Source organism: Pinus tabuliformis, chromosome 1_1, assembly GCF_031772625.1.
Source record: "Pinus tabuliformis cultivar Carrire ecotype Pingquan chromosome 1_1, CPIR1, whole genome shotgun sequence".
Lineage (NCBI taxonomy): Eukaryota > Viridiplantae > Streptophyta > Pinopsida > Pinales > Pinaceae > Pinus > Pinus tabuliformis.
Window position 1 is genome coordinate 623883192 of NC_142297.1, and position 22817 is coordinate 623906008.

Sequence of the window (22817 nt, forward strand, 5' to 3'; positions counted from 1 at the left end):
CTATCATGTCATGAATCCTTTTTCAAGATAAATGTTCACTTTTAGATGAGTTGCAATCAGTCAATATAAGGTCTGCAAAGAATTCCGCTGCATTTACATGCTCTGGACAAACAAACCTGGAATATATTCTTGCAATAAAGTGCTTAGAACATTGGAAACTTGGAAACATATCCATATTTTTTGGAAACGGATCAAATTTTCTTGAAACTCCTTTGAAACGTTTATGATCCGAAACTAGATGTTTCCGGAAAAGTGAAACGTGGCAGAAACGTTTCCATGTCATTTTCAAATCGTTTTGTACGCATTTCTGTATCCTAAACACCGAACGACGTTTCTGGGAGTTAGGAGCAGTGTTTCCAGGATATATATATATATATATATATATATATATCCTCCCTGTCCTGTTCGTAGGGTCGCGGTGTCTTGTGTCAGACACTCGTATTTCCATGTCCTCCGTGTCTTGTATCATCGTGTCATGTGACTTAGCTAGACACAAACTTCTTCAACCCAGAGTGTCAGCCTCCATGCTTTAATGAGCGAGCTTCTCCCCCTAGCCTTGAGGGGTGGGACTGGTGGGGCTCCTCATTCAAGGCCTCACCCCAAAACCTCTTATCACAATCACACAATCGAAACCTATTAGCCCCAAGTATTGTCCAAAGTCCAAATGACCTCAGTGCATCAACCCCTTCACAATGATTAAGGACTCAGATAAGGAAACTTCTTCTTCTTCATCCCTCCTTTCTTTGGTGGCCACAAATTCTAGTTCCAACACCACTTGACGTTCTCATATTCAAATAGAGTTTTCACCTACGTCCTCATGTTTATATTATTCTCTTTTTTGGACTAGTTTATTAGCTTTTACAACTTGTTTCTCGGATCTTAGATCTTTTCTAATCGATGTCAACTAAGTCCTACGAGCTTCCTTTGCACTCCCACTTTGTATTACACAGACCATACTCTTTTATTCCTATTGACCTGCTTCTTAAGGTTCATTCACTGGACATTGATAGAATTAGATTATCTTCTACGTAGAAAAAAAAATGTAAATTTGATTATCTTCCTTTTTCAGGAATCATCTTAAGAAGATAATGGAAGTATGATTTCAACCAAATGAGTCACACTCCATTGTTAGGATTCAATCTTCTACTAACCACACACCACATATTTATAATGAAATGCAACAAAATTGCTAGGTGCTTAGACCTATTGATGTTTTTGCAGCATCAACGAGACATTCTCCCACAAGGTCATGTAGATTTGACTAGGGGAGAATGATACATTCACCCATGGGACCATGTTGATTTGGCTAGGCGTGAATGGCCCAAGGGTAGTCTTTCTCCCACAGGGCCATGCTGATTTGGCTAGGGGAGATTGGCCCACAATGCTCACATTGCTTGCTCCGAGATGGAGTGCTCTATTTTTTATAGAGCAAGTTTGATTTATTTATCTAATGGGGTTTTCCACCAATTAGTGGCATCATCTTAAGAAGATAATGGAAGTATGATTTCAACCAAATGAGTCACACTCCAATGTTAGGATTCAATCTTCTACTGACCACACACCACATATTTATAATGAAATGCAACAAAATTGCTAGGTGCTTAGACCTATTGATGTTTTTGCAGCATCAGGCAAGCATTCTCCCACAAGGTCATGTTGATGTGACTAGGGGAGAATGATACATTCACCTATGGGGCCATGCTGATTTGGCTAGGCGTGAATGGCCCAAGGGTAGTCTTTCTCCCACAGGGCCATGCTGATTTGGCTAGGGGGGATTGGCCCACAATGCTCACATTGCTTGCTCCGAGATGGAGTACTCTATTTTTTATAGAGCAAGTTTGATTTATTTATCTAATGGGGTTTTCCACCAATTAGTGGAATAAACAATTGTAGTCTAATGTTGGGTTGTAATGTAGACCCCATAAGTGAGGCGGTTTCTTGTGATGAGGTGCCTCTCTACGGGTCTCCACTCAACATTAGAGTTCTATATAGATAGAAATTTGTTTGCTAAGAATCATCTTTCATCTCTCATCATCATTTCTATCTCTCTTAAAGGCCGAACATGTGAGACCAAATTGACACTTGACCAGCACTGACCGAGTTTTACCAGTGTCTTGACAACAGTACATGTGAAGGATTTGACCAGAGTTTGACCAAGTTTTGACCACACTTTGACCAGCTGCACATGCGAGTTTGAGTAGTCACACATGCAAGTTGACCACAGGTTGAGTTGATCACAGGGCCAAGTTGACCACAGGGATGAGTTGACCACAGGGCCGAGTTTGACCACAGGCCATTGACCAGCATTGACTAGCAGCTGTTTGACCAGGTTTGACTGGTGTTTTGACTTGTAATATTGGCTCATATTTCTAGACAAATTCCAATTTGTAAACCTTGTTGAAAAGACAATTTCTCCTCAAGAAAAGACTGCTGGGTTTTCTCCAAGGGTTGGGTTTCCCAGGGTAAAAATTTTGTCTATTGTGCATGGTTGTCTTTCTATGATCTTTATTGTTTCCACTGCAGTTACGGTCGAGATATTTCTGTGTGTAATTATTCAATGATAACAGTGGCATGCGAAAAACTGTTTGAAAATCATTAGGAAGTTGGAACTAATTATCACGTCAAAAAACCATATTCTACTGCACATGCTATAGAATTTAGACAAGACCCACTTAAGAAGTAGAATGAGGGAAAACGAAAGGGCCAAAGGCATGTCAGTATCGGGATAGTTTACTTTTCATGTGGGATTTGCTTCTAGTCCATCTAATGTAAAAAATAGTTTTATGCAGTTGCTTATATTCCTATGTAATCGCCATTTTATGTATTGCTTTGCTTTTCTTATGGTCTACAACTACAGGGTAGAAAAATAGGGTTAAATAATAAGAGCAGGAAATGTAAATATCATCACCTGGAGGTGGAAAAATGTTCGAGCCCAAAATAATACTGCTTAAGTCCGCAAAACGCCAGTTGACAAATTCAACCAGAGGCAGAAAACAGGACATAAAGAAACAAGAGAACCAAAAGCAAGTTGAATGCCAACAGATAGCAAAGGTTATTGAGTGAAAACTGTGCAGCACATTTCTTAGATTTGACAATACTCCCACAATGTTTTCACCATGGACCAGAAATTAAAAAACAAAGAAGACAGGCACCATAAATACAATTATACAAACCCTTCATGCATGAGCATCATCTTACCACTTACTCTAACATATTCAAGGTCTTCTTTCAATTGAGCAAGTTGCTGTGAAATTTCTCCAGCTTGCATCTCCAAGTCTTCCCCTGTATGTTCCAAAGCTGCACGCTGCTGTTTTTCTAGCCGCCGTATCCTCCGCTCTATCTTCCTTCTCTCTGTTTGAACCAAAAATCCACAACTCAGATGCTAACAATCATTTGCTTGAATGAGAATTCCAGAGAACAGAGTGTGTCTTAAGACTTAAATAGACACATCATAGACTTAAATTGAATCAATCCTAAAGGCATTAATTCTCAAGAATTTCATGATCTTGTATTTTAAAATGATGATTTTACTTACCAAAAAATTTAACTTTTCTATAGCGCAGTGCCATCTTACGCTCTAATTTTGATTGATCTTGAAGCTCAATGAGATTTCTTAGCTCTGCCAACTTCTTTTCTTGTACTTCTTTGAGTTCCCGGGGAATATTCTGGACAACCACATGGATGTATACTGTTACAACCCACCCTAATAATAAGAATATCAATGCAAGTGGCTAGAGATAGGTCCTAGACAAATATTCCGGCTTTATATCTTGTTATCAAATTACCAGGATAAATTAAATCAAGTTCTAGTCAATTCATGAACTTTCTTCAACAAATTAAGTATCCAATAAACTTAGCTTTTAAGGACATGACATTGATTCCAAAAATCCAACAATAAAACACAGAATGCACATACTTATTTTTAAAAGTGATACTTAAGTTCTGCCACAAAGGGCACATACTAAGAACTAATATATATATATAAACAAACACACACACACACGCACACACACATCTAGGTTAAAATTTCTTGTTAGAGCACCATGAAGGCTTAGATTCAGAGAAATAACTTAATCATCAATACAATCATAAGCATGACAGAATAATAATACTGAATCTCCACAAATTACAATAGTAGAAATCCATATGTAAAATCAGGGGGGAAGGGCACATGTACCAGCATGTTAACATATACTCTGCTGTACCAATTTCCATGCCCAGCATTCAAAATATTTGATACAGACATTTTGGTATTCTCATTTATAGTATGTATGTGTCCCCATCTCCACAAATTACAAGAGTAGAAATCCATATGTAAAATCAGGGGGCAGGGCACATGTACCAGCATGTTAACAGATACTCTGCTGTACCAATTTCCATGCCCAGCATTCAAAATCTTTGATACAGACATTTTGGTATTCTCATTTATAGTATGTATGTGTCCCTTATGAAACGATTTACCTGCTATTAGGTCACCAGAACCATAAAAATTTATATCTGAGAAGATTGCTTGATTGTTCATTGTTCGGTGTACACTGCTAGTGAAAGCTACCGACTATAACCCTGCAGCAGTTCACCATCATCAATACATCATTCACAAGCATAAGAGTCCAAAGAAGGAGATGTTAACTTTTAAGTTTTGGTTATTGAGAAGGTGGGAGTCTCGGCATGTCGGAAGAGAAGAGAGAAACTAGGGTCCACACTGATGCTCTGTTTCAATCATAAACATTCATGAATTTCTCAGCCAGCTGCCTCCTCTATTTTGCTTTGGTTTCCTCATTCCACAGTTGGCTCTTGCTGTTTACTGTTAAATCTTCCAGGATTCAGATTGATTCTGCTTTCTTTTCTTTGTGTGCAGTTTGTTTTTCATGTGCAGTTTCAGATGATGGCAGAGTCCAGGGGTACTCAGCTTGTAAAAGGGAGAACAAACTGACAAAATGGGTGCACATGGCACCAATCTGCCCTCACTCCTCTCACAGATTCCTTGGCAACACTCCCGACCAAAAAGGAGGCAGAAGGCTTCCCCCTTTGTCCAAAGACATGGGGTCTTGAAACAAACAAAGACCACAGTGATCATTTGCTAGAACCACTTGCAGGTAAGTATGTTAAACAGCTAAGGTCAGCATTAGTTCACCATTTCATGCCCATTGCTCATCGGGAAAAGCCTGAACAGCCACAGTTATTACGCTTCTTCCAAGAGGGTACTTTCTGTTGCTTTTCTAGAATCCTAAAGGCACAGGCTTTGTGCTTGACAAGGGTCCCCAGTCGATAGGACAAGGTCTTTTTATGAAATTGCGGATTGTGGGTTTCAAACCCTCTCAGAAAACCCCTTAATCCATCATGGTATGAATAAAATTCCACCCTAAATCAATTTTTCTACAGGTAGGAAATTTTAGGATCCTACCTGATGTTCTGAGGGATCACAATACAGCACACCAATCTCTCACATGCAAGACTCTGTTGATTTAGATCTAAGCAAGCTGCTCCCACCTTCAATCAACTTGAAGCTAATGGCCTGTATTTGGGGTCAGCATTTGGATACAAAAATATTTCCTACAACTGCAAGCTTTGCTCCATGCCAGGCATCTAGCATGTATGTTTCAGTAACAAAAGATATGCTTGCAGTAGCAGAAGCAACAGGAGGTTCCAACATCGAGGCATGTGGAGAAGAAAATCCCCAACTCCTAAAATTCAGAACAGTCAGCCAAAACCTCCACAAGTTAGAAAGATGCCAAAACCAGTTCTTCAGGTTCCTCGAAGATGAAGACAACTTCGAAAACCAATGCAGCAGACTTGAACCTTTTCAGACATTTGAGAACTCAAATCCAGATGGCCCTAAGACTGAAGAGACCTCAATTACACTTCCTCCTTAGAAATAAAAGGAGCTACAGGGAACTTCCTCAGTAGTAGCTCAGAAGATAAGTGCAATGTTTGTAGGTTTACTTGCAATACTCGAGTTCACACAACAGTCCTTTCGTCCAAGTCAACCTTCTAAGTTCTACTCTTCACAGCAGGAAATACAATAAAATATGCTGGTCCTTCTACTCAGAAAAGGCATCAGCATAGATACAAAAATTGTGGGAGCTGATTGGAATCAGGAGATTCTGGTGCGAGTGTGGCAACCATCCCAAAATTAGGAATTAGGGAATCAGCATCCTAACCCTAATTTTTTTACACATATATTTGAATTTTATCTTGAAAAGAAGAGAAGAAAGGTTTTGAAAAAATCAGTTAAAACTTAAAACAGAAAACTGATCAGTGCCCGTTTAAACCTGAAAAATAGGAACTATGAATATTTAATGTCTTCCTGCTCAATGTTTGGCTTTGCATTATAAATTGATGAGCTTCTACAGATATCTGGTAGCCTACAGCCTACAGTTTAACTGTGCGCTTCTAACTTCCCTGATCTATCCGTTGGTGACACTGCAGATTTAACAATTCTGTGTTAATATATTAAGTTGATAACACCTTGTTTCATGAATCATGACGATTGACCATTAGTGAATCATAATTTTTGAGTTGATGGATGTTAATCCATCTTCTTCTCATTTCAACAAAGAAAGCAACAGATTAGGAGGTTTCAATATAGGAATGAATGATAGAGTATAAGAGAGAATCTCCTTCTTCTCAACCATTGAATCACAATAATGAATCAGGGCTCTAGCTACAACAATGGTTTGCAGGTGCACAAGGAGACTGCCATGAAGACTGATGCCAAACATAAAATTGTAAATCCATTCTTTGGTTAATCCTCATTTTATGTTTTTTGGCCTCATTAACAAGCAAGAACAAAAGGAAATAGTTGTATGAATAAGCATAGCATTTATCATTTTGGCACTCAAAACTTCAAATTTTCAAACAATTCAAATCCTGAAAGTGAAGGTTGAAAAAGTTAACAAAGCCACCACAAACAAAACAAAAGCACTTAGTCTGGCTTGCATTAACAACTGTATGCTGTGGACCATAGCTGTCAACAAGTTGACTAATGATCCCCACTAGGCTTTCGGCTTCCACTGTCCAAGATTAACTGTGCTGAGTCACTCACCGAGTGCTTTCTCACTTTGTCGTGTGATCTAAAATGTGAAAACACAGGTAAGTGATGCACCAAAGCTTTTTGTAGGGTTTTCGTTCATTTTGACCATCTCATGTGGGCCCCTCCTCACTTTTCCCTCCAAAACAGTCCCATACATGAGGAAACCCGCAGTGATTTTGCCTCGGTTGTGTGCCATGGACAGAGTTTCCAAAAGACAAATGATTCCAGAAATTCTGGAATTGTTTTCATCCATTGGATATGTTGAAATTTGATGACCAAAAAGCTTCCTGCAAGCCCAACCCGGCTTTAATTTCACCTTATCACTCTCATTCAGTTAAATGTCCTTTCTCATAAACATATATTCAACATATAGAATTCTGGAAATGAAATTTTCAGATTAAAACACATGGGACTATCAACACATGCTGAAAATAAATATGGACATAAACAGATCAGAAACACACATAAAAATACACACAGATTTTTGGTCAACTTAGACCCAGGGAAAACCCTTTCAATCTTCTCTAGGGAAAACCTGTTAGAGAGCTCTTCAAATTTATTTATCTTTCAAGTTTAGGAAAAATACATTTGCAAACAAAACAAAACAGCAAAATACAACTTATCTCTTCAGCCCAAAACTCCTTGAAAACCGTGCCCACTTTGCCTTGATTTCCATGCCCAGTGGAAGCTGAGAATATGTATTGTATGGATACGGACTGTACAGTACAGATTTCATGCGGCTTGTACGGATTTCTCAAGAAAAAAATCTCAAAAACTTCTCTCAAACAGCATGCAGCTCACAGCATTAAATGTTGCTCGTGTTGTACCTTCTGATGTCTTCTATGCCTTGATTTCCATGCCCAGCTTTGCCCAGAAATCACTTCTTTAGCGTGCTGCAACAAATTTCTCCTTCAAAACTTTTCTCCAACTCTCAGCCTCATTTCTCCAATCTGCTCATGAAGAATGAATTGCAGTATCTCTTTTCTTATGCCCCTTTTGTTTCCTTAAATGAATTTTGGGCAACCCTAAGATCTAATGGCTCAGATTCATTTAGGTCAAGGGATGAGAATAAATGTGCATTTAATTCTTACTTTCTATTTTTTAACTCACCCATTAAATAAAGTACCTACATTGTACTTTATGTCTAAAGTCACTTTTCACTTTATAATTTAACATTGACTTTGCCATTTATAAAGTCACTTTCACTCTATAACACTTTGGAAAAGAATTACTTTGGACATTTTTCCCTAGGTAGAGACTAAGCCATGGGAAACCACTTGTCCAAGGTACATTAAAAATCAACACGATACAGGTCCACATGCCACGAAGATGAATCCCCATTACATGAAACAGGTTCCTAAAGCCAAAAACAAATCAAACAGCAGGAACCAGTTTCTGATTTTGCAAGTGTCAAAAAATGAGATTCCAGTATGGTTCCACAATTCCCAGTTTCGACATGAATCAGGAGACGCCGCACATATTAAATTTCAGTAACATTAGGTATTATCAGTTTCCTTCCACCTCCTAATGCTGAGGAATATGAAGAAGATCAAAAACATGCAAGACACTGGCTGCCCAAAGGAAGATTAACTAGCTTTAAGATCCAAAAAGATAGGGTGTAGAACACTGCACCTTAACCTTTCATGAGAAAAAGAAAGGGAAGAAAGCAAGTTCTGTATCTTTACAAGTCTTAGGACAATAGATGAAAATAATGGTGCTGTTTATTAGTCTATCTGGACTGCGGAGTGTTATTTTTAGTGTTAAGAATTGACTGTGGGTCAATCTTCTCCATGTTAAGACTTATCCAGATATTTTCTCTTTTGGCCTCGGAGTAAGGAGTATCCCTCACTCCTTCCTTCCCCCCAGGATCGTGCAGCCAGACTCCGCGCTAGCAACTGAGGACTCGGACAGTAATCCAGCACCCCTCTCACCCTCCTCACTGTCAGTTATCAGACTCAGGCAGTCTTGACATCATGGACCTCATGTTCAACTCTCTCTCTCTCTCTCTCTCTCTCTCTCTCCGTGGGCTCTTTACCAGGCCACTGCTATGGTTTTATACATGTTCATGTGGATGTCCTATTGTTTGCATTTTTCATTACCTTATTTTGCAGGTATATATAGATATATTTTGTATTAGACTTGGCTTTCTAGGAGTGGCATTCGCACTCCCACATTGAACTCTTACTGGATGTATCCTCTAGTCCCATTGACCTATTGTTGTGGTCATTTGTTGGACATTAATAAAATTATCTTATCTTATCTTATATGTGTATGCTCGTATAAGCACTTGAAATCATTGTATATTTCTTGGAAAAATATAGAAACTGTTCACCTTCCAAAATACAACTTTGGGTTACAGAGCACAACTATTACTTTCTAAATTATATATTTGAGAACAGAATCTATGCAAACTCAATTTTATATTGAGTCCCCTCAACTAATACCTTCATAGGTCACATCTTGTAGCCAGAAAGGTCGCTGAAGCTTTCTTGTATATACTCTACCATGGATAGACAGAAACAATCTTCAAAACTCATGCAGTTTCAAGAATTGTGACAATCAATCCAGTGTCCAGACTTCAAAGTTCAAATATAAATAAAGATCATGAATTACAATGACCATGTGAAACACCAAGCTATCACCCTTTGTCCTAAAAGGGTAAGAAGATCTTTCCAACATTTACATCAATAAATGTGGAGTGATCAGTCAATTCATATTTTCCAGACCTTCCTGGTCCTCGTTCAATGTGCTGGTAGTTGATTCTGAATACAGTTGGTAATCAAACAGCCCTTAGGAGGTGGGAATTTAAGATACCTGAAGAATATCCAATTTCTGGGCTTTAATGTGTCAGACTACCAACATTCATATGCTGACTCCCTTCCTATGACTCCTGACATCCAACTCCTAGATGCCAACTTCATTATGAAACCCAACTCCTACAAGCTAACTATTTTCTGGCAGCCAGCACAGGGGATCTAGCTTACAATGTTTCAATGAACAATAGGCCACTGACAAGTAGCCAGCATTTGATCTTACAAATTCTAAACTTTGCATCTAAAGTTCAACTCACAACACCCTCACTTCAACAAACGCCCCAACGCTCTTGGGTGTCCTGGATCTAAACCCCTGAAAGTTACTGTTTGCACATTTGTATGAAAGAATTTAATAATGGCCAGCTAAGTCACATGACACGATGACACAGGAATAAGAGTGACAAATTGACAATGACCCAGAAATAGGACACACAGTTTATATATATATATATATATATTATACACACACACACACACCAAATTGAAATATAAACATAAAGATTCAAAATTTGTTAGAAACTAGAACATTTACAAAATACAAATTCAATAATACAACTAGTTACTACTTTCTAGTATATGTCAATGACAATCAAAAGACACACACACAGGAAATTAGAACCACAAACTGCAGTTGTCTCTTCAGTTTTCAAAATCAAGAAGTGTTACATGGATACTAAGTCACTGCTACTATATGTGGGAATTCCAATGCTAAATATATCATAGGGTAGATATTAGAACTGTAGATGGAAGTATATCATAGCTTGTGACTGTCACTAATCCTTCTCCATGTTAAAATCATCAAAATCAGCATCACTGTCATAGCTCTCTCCTCCATTCTCATCTATATCCAATCCAATCTGTGCATTTGCTCGTGTAGAGGATGATCCCTAAAGAGGATCACTATTATTAAAAGTGACCAGCTTTAGCAATGGATCATTAAGATCCAAGTCAACTCAACACTGTTGTCCAAGACTCAAAAAACCCATATCATCAGGAAACACATCCCACATTTTTGTCTTGCCGTTCAACTACTGCTCCCTCTACCTGTAATAAGATGGAGGTCGGTGTGCACATACACAATTGTCTCTGCCCCGGACTGCCCAAGCTGCTCTTTTTCAGACTGTACAAATTCCCATATGTGCTCCAATTTCTCCTGCAACAAGAGGATAATGTAACCTGAAAGAGGTGCCTCATGGCTAATTGTTGTAGGAAAACACAACCAATCTGGTTGACAAATCCACCTACTAAGCACCAATGTCACATGGTTCGGGTTCGAATTTGAGTTCAACAACGATTAAGTTCGATTCAAATTTGAATTATTAATAAGGTTTAGATGAGGGTCGCCATTAAATTTGAATATATATATATATATATATATAAACTATGTGTACCTAATCATTTATTTATTTATATAACTTAAAATTATTTTTAAATTAAATAATTTATTTCATACACTTTATTTGTCTGATGTATAAGCAAGCCTCTCGTTCTTATTTGTAAATCATTCATTCTTATTCTTATTCACATATTTAATATAATATTTATATCCTCAATGGATAATTTCATATTCCAAGTCTCGTGGAGTAATTAATTTGTAGAAGCAACTTTGTTTCTCGATCCAAGTCTTTGGCTATCGGCTATCGACTCTTCGTCAAATTTATTGCTGTTGCAGTTCAAGCTTTTCACTAAAAAGGTGAATATTACTTTTTATAGAAGGTTTTAAAAACAACCCATGGTAATAGCCCATGGTATTTTAAAAGTTAAAGAAAAAACAAGGATACAAAAGCTCTTACGTGAAAGGTAAATATTACTTTTTACAGGAGGTTTTAAAAACAACCCATGGTAATAGCCCATGGTATTTTAAAAGTAAAATAAAATAAAATAAAAAGAAGAAGAAGAAAAAAAAGTAAAATAAAAAACAAAAGGGATACAAAATCTCATACCAAGTGATATTTAAAACTTTTTACATGCAAAGCCCATGGTTTTAGAAACAACCCATGGTAATTGCCCATGGTATTTTAAAAGTAAAAGATATTTTGATAACATTAGAAAAAAAAAGGTGTGATCTAAATAATTTTAATCATTCAAATCTAAAGATTGTGACCGTACCAAGAGTCACGTCTCATCCAAATTTTCTGAGAAAAAAATTATTATTATAATTATAAAAAAGGATACTATATAAGCCTTATATAGTTACATATAAAAGGAAAAGTGGGTCTCAAAATGTATATATAAATTTTATATAATTATAATTTTATAATATATATAAACTAAAATTATATAATATATACAATTTATTTTTATATATATAAAAAAGTTATTATTATATATAAAAATTTACTAAAAGAGTGAAAAAAAAGAAGAAGAGAATATTTGCAATATGATTTAAAAAGGTATTTAATATTTAAAGAGTAAAATGGAGACTAGTAATGAAAGGTTTCTTAAAACCTTTAGTAAAAGTGTTGATACATTATTTAGAATCAAAGAATCGCTCCAAGGAAGAGATATCATAATCACTATCAGTGCTGCTGAAAAAAGTAATTATGTTAGTCCTAAATGTGCTAACCAATTGGTGATTCCCGAATCAGATATAGTTGAAAAAAATACTCTTGACGAATATGACAAACAATATGACATAAGCAATGCACACTTAAGTATTGGAGATTACACTTTTACCTCACAATTCACCGTGAAAACCTTATATTCTAAGGATAGTGACATTGTTTTGGGATCACCATGGATGGAAACTCTAAGTTCCTTTATTCTAAATACAAAAAAAAAGTTTTTGACATTTTCTTACAAAAAAAGAAAATAACGCTCCAAGATTTTACACTGAAACGCCAGAAGATATCTCAGATATTTCAAAAGTAAAGATATCTCAGATATTTCAAAAGTAATTTCTCAAGAAGGTAAAAAAGTATTACAAAATATGCAAAACGAAATTAATAAAATCACTGTTGATAAAAATGTTTCCCAACTTAAATCCATAGTGAAAAATTGCTGACACAAATTAAGAAACTTAAGAAGGATAAGAAGTCGTTAGAAAACGAGGTACAACAACTTATCAAGAAGGAAGCACTAAATGTAAGAATTCAAGTTGATGACAAAACAACAAATACCGATCCAATGAATATGACAACTCAAAAAGACAAGTCATTTGAAGAAACGACGCACGCAGTTGTTGCAGTTCAAACAATGGACATCCCAAGTGAATGTTCCATAACCAATTCAACATCTTCGCCATAAGAAAATCTAAGAACTTTATATCGGCATCCGAATCATGAGAATAGACAAATCAACCAAGCTTTGTATCAGGACCATTCAGACCAAAGACAACAAATTGATGTTTCAGAGAATAATGACATAAAATCAATCCAGTCTTATACTAACAAGTCGTTACAAAACTCCAGTGATCAGAGTACTATACAGAAGATTAATCTGGGATGGTTTGATCCCTTCTCAGTGCGACAATTTTGTTTGTCACTAAGAAGATCATATCAACTTGTATCGATGAGGATAACTATTCCAAGAGAGAAAGACGTTTGAAACCGAAAAAGAGATCAAGCATTTTTTCATCGACAAACTTTGAGGGCAAAGTTCTTTGAGGAAGGAGGCAATGTAACGAATAAAATATATATAAATAATATAAATATAAATAATAAAAATAATTGTAATAATGATTAGTTAACTAGTAATTAGGTTGAAAAGGCATGTCTAATTGAGACATGACTCTTCATGAAGAGACACTTGTCTGATGTATAAGCAAGCCTCTCGTTCTTATTTGTAAATCATTCATTCTTATTCTTATTCACATATTTATTATAATAGTTATATCCTCAATGGATAATTTCATATTCCAAGTCTTCTGGAGTAATTAATTTGTAGAAGCAACTTTGTTCGCTTCATACAAATTTAATTTATATGATATTTTTTGCTGAGATAGATGAGCCCATCGAACACGTCAAGCCATTGTGTCAAGTGTTGCGTACCGCAAGATTACAAAACTAACCTAGGCTCTGCTCAATAAAAACAATTCGGCACTCTCCTCAAACCCGTGAAAAAAGACATTCAAACCAAACAAAGCGGATGGATTTTTCAACAGAAAAACAAGTCGGTATTCTCCTTGAACCCGTGAAAAAGACATTCAAACCAGAAAAAAAGGATGGATTTTTCATCAAAACTAGTGGAGAAAACACTCGGATTGGACATAACGTGATGCATTTTTCATCGACTACAACCGTGTCCGAGAATAATACACTCCCCAAACTAAATAGAGAACCACTAACTTAAATCGAACTTGGGTCAAACCTTAGTCAAATGTGAAGATTTTGGTGAGGTTAGTTGAACTTCAAACCTCAAGGTTCAAGTTCGGCAAACCTTGTAACATTGCTAAGCACTTCAAATGCCTTCAAATCTGCAATAAACCCTTCAGTTGCACACCAACACAGCTCAGAGCTACAACATACAAGAGAAAAAGCGAAACATAAGGGGTAGATCACTTTTTATTGATCCACCGGCCACTTTTTGCATGACACACGTCCTAAAATCAGTACACTAGAACGAACAAAGTTCGACCTTCAAGTTAAATACTCCAGAAGACTTGGAATATGTAGATCTCCATTTAGGATACATGAATATATATTAAAAATGTATGAATAAGAATGTCGATATAATTGGGAGTGAGGGCCCTATATATATAGCCAAGAAGTACCCTTTCACAAACAGTCATGTTTGGAGAGACATGCCTCTTTGTTTATCTAATTATTATTTAATTACATATTGTTATGATTATTATTTATTATCTACATTTATTACTTTTACATAAATTATATCCATAACATTGCCATCCCCTTCAAAAATATTTGTCCTCAAAGCTTGCTGATGAAAAGACTTGATCACTTTTTCTGTTTCGAATGTCTTCTCGTCTCAAAACGGTCATCTTTGTTGATACAAGTTGATATGATCCTCTAAGTGATAAACAAAAATGTCGCACTGAAAAGGGATCGGCCCATCCTAAATTGATCTTCTGTCGAATCTTGTGGTTACTAGAAACTTGTGATGAATTGTTATCACATGAGTGGATTGCACTGACATTAGTATTCTTCGGAACATCAGTTTGTTGTTTTTGTTCTAAATACATAGCTTGATTGAGTTGTCTACTCTCGTGATTCGGATGTCGATAAGGAATTCTAGTGATTTGATTTTCTCTTATCTTGTTTGTGTCATTTTCTTGATTTATTTGAAGTACCTGATTTCCTTTAGTTATGGAAGTTGAATGGTTAATTTCTGGATCTTCACTTGAATCTTTTGTTGTTGGAACTGCAACTTCTGAGTACATTTTTACTTCAACTAGTTTGTCCTCTTCTTGAGTTGTGATATTGACTGGATCGGTATTTGTTGTTTTTTCGTCAACTTGAATTTCTACATTTGATGCTTCCTTCTCGATAAGTTGTTGTACCTTGTTTTCTAATGACTTCTTGTCCTTCTTAAGCTTCTTAATTTGCGTCAATAATTTTTCACTATGGTATTTAAGCCGAGAAACTTCTTCATTTTTGTCAGTGGTGATCTTGTCAATTTCTCTTTGCATATTTTGTAGTACTTTTTAACCTTCTTGAAAAATTATTTTTGAAATATCTTGTATGTCTTCTGATGTTACTGAATTTGGCTTCAATGTAACATCCTGGAGTGTTATTTTCTTCTTCTTGTAGGAAGATGTAAAAAACTTATTTTTCGTATTTAAGATGAAGGAACCTACGGTTTCCATCCATGGCAAACCCAAAATAATCTCACTTTGATTGCTCCATAAGGTTTGAACTAAGAATTGCGATATAAATGGATAATCCTCAACGTTTAACTGTAAATTGGCTATGCCATATTTATTGTTGCCAAAACAGTGTAATTTTTCGATTATATTTGATCCCAGGATCACTAATTGACTTGCGATTTTAGTCGTTATACAATTTTTATCTTCGATAGGTGAGATAGCAATAGTGACATCTTTTCCCGCAATAGACCCTTTATTTCGAAATAGCATTGAAGCATAGTTACATGAGATTTCTGGAAATCTTCCTTCCATCAATTCCGTATTAGATGCCATTTTGGCTTCTAGTATTAATAATGCTTTAATTGGAACTTTAATAATTTATTAAAATGTAATTTTATTTCTTTTTCATTTACTCACTTTTTCACTTTTACTTGGTAAGTATTAAAATTATAATTTCTCCCTCTCTTTAGTTGTTTAGTTTTTAAAAATGACCCTTTTAATGTTAATGACTTCCTTTCACTTTCTTCACATTATTCTTTTATAATATTCTACTTTTATACACCTTGTATTTTTCTCTTAATTTACGAAATATATCTCCCCCAAAAATATATACTCTTACTTTTAGCAATTATAATTAAATATCAATTTATAGGGCTATAAATTAATCTTAGGTTTGTGTACTAAATTTTAACCTCAAATCGGTGGCCATGGTTTTCAAATCGACATTGGAGTTTAACAACTTTCAATATCCTCGTAGTACAGACAACACCATACAGACGCGTCCGTGCGATTTGTACAATGCAATGCATTGTGTACTCAGTTAATCCAATACGATGGCCAAAGTCATCGATTTCACCGGACGTTGTGGCCGATAGCCTATTGCAGGGTGCAGCGACTGATGGCGGTTTCAAGAAGATTCCTTTCCACAGAAAAAGGTTGATTATGCAGCGGAATATTTAGATGATGGTTGAGCGCAGTGGTTCCAATTGAGTAGAACCGAATTAGTTGGCACCACACAGATTAAAATCAGTCGCAGGACAAAAATGTGTGGTTGGTCATTGTTGACCGGCAGACTCATAACGCGGATTCTACGTGTGGCGGAAGACATGGTGGTCCGGCGTCGATGGTTGCGTGGGTAGGCGTCTTAGGGATTGGGACAGAGCTGCAGAGGCGGATGGAAAACAAAACCGAGCAGCGTTGGCTAATCAGGTTGTCGTGGGCAGACCAATGGCTTTGATTGTTTGGTCGGGTGTTGCTCAAGATAGTAGTGCGAATGGTGGCAAATGGAAGGAGAAGGCGCAGCGTGGGCTAACTTGTGATGAACCGTGGTGGCTATGTCAGTGGCGGCGGCTTGAATTACACAGTGTCCACAGGTAAAATCGTATAGTTGGGCAGTGTTGTACAGATGACCTTCATAAATTTTTTTTAATATTATATATAAATTTTTTTCTTATATATATATATATAATAAATCCTTTGTATTTTATAATACCCTCTTCTTCTTCTTCTTTTCTTCTTCTTCTTCTTTTCTTCTTCTTCTTCTTCTTCTTTTCTAAATGGCAAAGGGCCTCTGACGAATCAGCGACAAAGAAACTCCAAAAGTGTAGCGAAATGCTTCAATCTTGACAACAACAATGTTGACGAAACCTTGGTGGCCAAGGGCTTGGATCGGAGAGCGTGGCTCTTTGAAGCGGTGGAGCAGCGAGAGGATCGAACTACTCTGATACCAAATGGAACGAACAAAGTTCGACCTTCAAGTATATACTCCAAAAGACTTGGAATATGTAGATCTCCATTTAGAATACAAGAATATATATTTAAAATGTATGAATAAGAATGTTAGTAAAATTGGGAGTGAGGGCCCTATATATATAGCCAGGAAGTACCCTTTCTCAAACAATCATGTCTGTAGGGACATGCCTCTTTGTTTGACTGATTATTATTTAATTACATATTATTATGATTATTATTTATTATCTATATTTATTACTTTTACATAAATTATATAAAAGATGGATTTTTCATCAAAACTAGTGGAGGAAACGTTGGGATTGGACATAACGCGGATGCATTTTCATCGACTATGACAATGTCCGAGAACAATACGCTCCCCAAACTAAATAGAGAACCACGAACTTAAATCAAACTTGGGTCGAACCTTTGTGAATGTGAAGACTTTGGTGAGGTTAGTCAAACTTCAAACTTCAAGGTTCAAGTTCGGCAAACCCTGTAACATTGCTAAGCACTTGGAATGCCTTCAAATCTGCAATAAACCCTTCAGCTGCACACCAACACAACTCAAAGCTACAACCTGCAAGAGAAAAAGTGAAACATAAGGGGCAGATCACTTTTTAGTGATCCACAGGCCCCTTTTTGCATGGCACATGTCCTAAAATCAAGACACGATTACAGCACATGTCTTGTGCATAGGACGTGTCCTATCATGTCCATGTCCAACACACACGATATGCAGACTACCTCAGGAGAATGCTTGCACAGTTGCATATCTCTTAAAAAAGGATGTGAACCGGACCAAATTTAGGACAAGAAAACTCTTTGTGCACTATACTTATATTTGCACGAAGGTTGGTCAAACTGCACAGCATGGGGTGTGCTTCTTTAAAGAAACCAGTCAGGTCATGCAAGAACCAATTGGACAAGAACGATTATTGTGAACAGCAGTAAACAACTGACCAGAAATATTTAAAAATTGGTTAATAATCTAATTAAGTCATTTCTAGGCGGAATTTCCAGAAACAATTTATGGGTTTTGGAGATCTCATGTATTCTAGCCTCTCCACAAAATTTCAAGGCTAGAACACATCCGATGCTACAAAAGCTAACATGCAACACATGCACAACCAAGAGGATAAGTTAAATATTATTGGGCATACATGGGGTGAGAGATGGTGTTAATTTTTACTAGTACTTCATAATCATGTCTATGTCTAATCACGATCATAAACACACTGAAATACACACAACTCCAAGCACTTTGCACAGCAGAAATGTAACAGCAGTGAATCAACAAAATACACAAGAATTTGCAGACCCAAAACTTGTTTATATTACAACTTTAACAACAAACATAGGGCTCCTGTACCAAGGATCATGGCTCTTACAAAGCCCTAATAGAAGGAAAAACTAGGGCTTGAAGTCAACAACATTTGACCGTCAATCTGCCCAAGAACAAGAGCAAACTTGACTTATTTGTCGAAGATTCCCTTTAGCACAGTCCTTTCAGTCTTCTTTGCCTTGAATACCTGGCAAGTCCTTTGAGACCTTCACTCACAGAGGTATTGATTCATCAAGACCTCTACACATAGTTGCTCACAAGGATATCTGCTACTTCAAATGTTTGTATACTCTTATCAACAAAGTTAGCTTCTCACAATGAATGTGCTCCACCAATTCACTGTACAATTAGCTTTCTTCAAACTCACTTCTCACAGTGATCATGCCTCTTCAAGGTCATTACATATTAGCTCCAACAGCTCAGTAACTCACAGTCCCTTTGATTCCTTTGCTTCATCAAGGTGACTGCACAAAGAATTCAAAACAGGTTGTCCAACACTTCTTTGTTGGACAGTCCTCAACCATAACCCTCAGCAACAATCTCCAACAACATAACTTACCAAACTATTGTCCAAATGCCCTTACCTTTCTACCTGTAGCAATACACTCCTACTTTGCCATACTAAGGCCAATTCGGCCTTCCTTGAGGTCACGGCCAGACCACAAAAACGCTCCACTCTTGAGGAACTCGGTCTTCAACAACATACACAACCAAGGCTTTGTATACCTCTTTCAGGGTCTCATCCCTCCTCCTTTACCACTAGACAAAACTCGAATCATGCACAAAATTAGGTGGATTTCCCTTCCTTCTCTCGGTCAGGATAGGGCCCTCACTAGGGCACAGATCATCACAGAAATTCGGCCTTGCTTGCTGAACAAACTCGGCCTTCTTCCAACACTTGATAAACCAAGAAACTTGCTTCTCTTCCAAGCTCGACTCCTCCTGAGATCTGCGGCTCCCTTAGCTCGTTAGGCTTCTTGAGATTGATTACTATGTTGATGTGGTGAGACTACTCCTAAGTCTCCCTTATTTATCTCTCTAACATTGTCTTAGATGTCCCTTCTAGTTCATCAAGGGAGCCGTCACACAATGAATAGTATAAGCAATTAGTTCTTTTGGGTCTTTAGCCCACCAACTTGTGCCCAAAGCCCACCACTTGTGTACATTGCCCACAAAACCATATTTTCGTGGGCCAACTCCACACAACCTAGTACCACAAGGGTTGTGGGAGTACTCCCAAGCTACACATCTCAACAGATGGATTGTTAAAAACCCTCAAGGGGACTTTAGTGACTCTAATTTTCACCTTTATCAATATCCATGCACTTGGGTCCTCTATTTGTAGATATAAGGTTTAATATTGTGGATATAGTGATCAGTGTCAATTATTGGTTCCAAAATATAGGGGTATCATTTAAAAGTACATGAATAAAATAATAAAAAGGGATAAAGTATTTTATCAATATTTATTTAACTATCCAAGTCTTTGAATATATGTCAAAACTTTTAGTAACTAAAGGAGACATTTTTTTAGAAATCAAAAATCTTTCTTTACATACACAAGGGCTCTATACCAATTGAAGTTTGGACCTATGTTCGTTACAACATAGCAATACCATATCTAAATCATAAAAAATAAGTGCTTTATTCATAGTTCCAACCTACCCCTCATGAATTTGTGTTGTTTTAAACAACAAAAGATATGCACCACATCGAGTGCTTAGTGGTATAGAACTTATACCATATTGTTAATGTGAGATGAAACCATTAAATCTTAGTGGATAACTTAGCACATTGTTAATCTCATTTATAAATCACTAACATATCAATAAAAATACGTTTTAAAAATTTAAAAAAAAAAAAAGAGATCAATACACAAACTTATCAGCACTTTAAAGATTGAGATTAAGATGAATTTACACTATTTAATATTATTATACTATATTTTCATTAAATAGTATACTTCTAGATATTTCCTTTTATTTTGGTGGCCTTTTATTTTTTCACTTGAACATTATGGATGTGATGTTTTCTTTCATTTAAGTTTGTATTGTGTTATTTTCATTTAAGTTTATAAGTGCCAACTTATCTACACATCTCATCTATACTGGTTTGTAAAGTGCAACTTTCTTATTTAAATAGAGAATTGCGGAAGTTCTTTTATTTTCAGATGGAGGGGAGCAAGGTTCAAATCTATTTCAACCCATGTTAAAGTGTGTATATTTATATTGTGTTAATGTGGAGCTCAAAATCATAAATCTACATTGAAAAGTTAAAATCATTTGTTGATTAAAAACACATTGTAACAATAGATTTGATTGGACAAATTAAACCATGCCAATCTACCTTATGTAACGTTGCCACTTACTATGGGGTAGCTATTATGTCAAAACTGGGTGATCCCTAACGATCAATAAGCCACCTTGGATATATTCCAATGGTCGGCGCATTCAAGACACATATAAACTTAAAACAACCATTGTGAACCTATGCTAGACTTTGAAACTATATTTTTCTATTTTTAACACTTATAACACAAATAAAACACCATTTGGATTCTTTAACTACTAAAATATATGAAAAAGACTACAATAGCAAAGTTATGGGTAACAAAACACAAATATTTACCTAAAAAACCAACATTCAATGAAAGATTGTACCTTCCATCTTCATATATTATGGAGATTGCAATACATATTACAAAGCTTTTTAAGTGTAATGTGAGAATCTATGTGAAACTATGGTCTTCTAAATTCCTCTATAATATGGACCCGTCTCTCTACTCTATTAGCATCTCCTCTACACTCTTGTGCATGCTAAGGAAGTACCAACAATTGATGAAAAAATGTACCCTTTTCCCTCCATTTGCAAGGTTTTGGATAGATAGAATTTGATTCGAATTGGATCATTTTAGCATTTTTCATCCATCTTGATGCTTTCAAAGTGGAAAAATTGGAGGAATGAACTCACAAGACCATTTTTATTGGTGGGTCCCAACTTGGCGAATTGGGGTTTTAAACATTTTGGAGGTAGATTGAGGCATTTTTTACTTTTTTGGGGTGCAAAAACACTCGCTTGCACAAGACCCCCTGGCATTGTTCTACACTCGGATACCTTTCCAATGGTGCAAGAAAGACATCAAATAGAGTTTGTATGCAAAAGTTATGCCACCCGAAAGTTGACCTTACTGTTTTGACCACCATGATTCAAATTTCAAAATAATTCCACATCAGCCCATTGCTCATGGAAAAGGGGCTAGCCACGTGAACATGATGAATATTCAAATCAACCAAGGAGGGTTAGATCAGCTAGATCAGATCCAATGTTGTATGTAATTCCTCAGTTGGGCCATTTTCCCAAGAAGGGAGCCCAAGTAAGTTCAAGAGATTAATGAAGAATTGTGATTGGGCAAATTTGCGTGTCATTTTTGTGATTGAGATTGGTATTGTTTGCTTTCCTGTAAACTTATTTGGTTAGTACCCTAGCTGGTGCTTTTATTCAATAGATGTAAATACACTCGAAACTAATTGTTGGTTTGCTAGGGTAAGAAAAATTAACATTTCCAAACGCATGGCTATCATTGTGGTTGCTTGTTAAATTGCAACGAGAAAAGGCTTCATTTGACTAGTGCCTTAGTCAAATGAGGAAATTTGAATTCAACTTCAAGCAGGATGAGTTGACAGGTGGTTGGTTAGCAGGAGTGACATGGCCAAATGACTCAGTTAAGTCAATCAATTTGAGTTTGTGGGCAAATAGTAGAGTTGTGTACAAGTTGATGGCTAAGTTCTAGTTGTCTAATGGTGTTATCTTTAGTGTTTGGCAGTTGACTAAGCTCTAGTCTAGAATAGAGCCAGTTAGGAGTTCAGATGAGTAGTGGAACTATTGTAAACTCAACTGACTATCAGTTAACTAGTTTATTTACTAAAAATAGCCCTAGTCATGCATGCAATTCGAATTTCCTAGTGAATTTGAAAGAAAAAGCATATTGTAATCATTATTGTATAGTAGTGAGTGTACAAAGTTTGTTGCATGCAAGTGAGCTATTTTCCTTGGGAAATGCGCAAGGAAATAGGAGCTTTACCTATTCATTAGGAGCATAATTATGCAACGAAATACGAGGAAGCAGAAGCC

The 22817-nt window shown here is 36.4% G+C and overlaps 1 protein-coding gene across 2 annotated transcripts in view; it reads right to left on the reverse strand.

Annotated features, from left to right (window-relative positions):
• LOC149214860 (uncharacterized) overlaps positions 1-22817 on the reverse strand; it is a 118378-nt gene that overhangs the window by 42492 nt on the left and 53069 nt on the right. For both annotated transcript variants that reach the window (XM_089392429.1, XM_089392430.1), the window contains exons 2-3: positions 3536-3665; positions 3206-3351 (exon numbers count right to left, since the gene is read on the reverse strand). In XM_089392429.1, coding sequence (XP_089248555.1) covers positions 3206-3351; positions 3536-3665 — 276 coding nt within the window. The remainder of the gene's footprint in view (positions 1-3205; positions 3352-3535; positions 3666-22817) is intronic.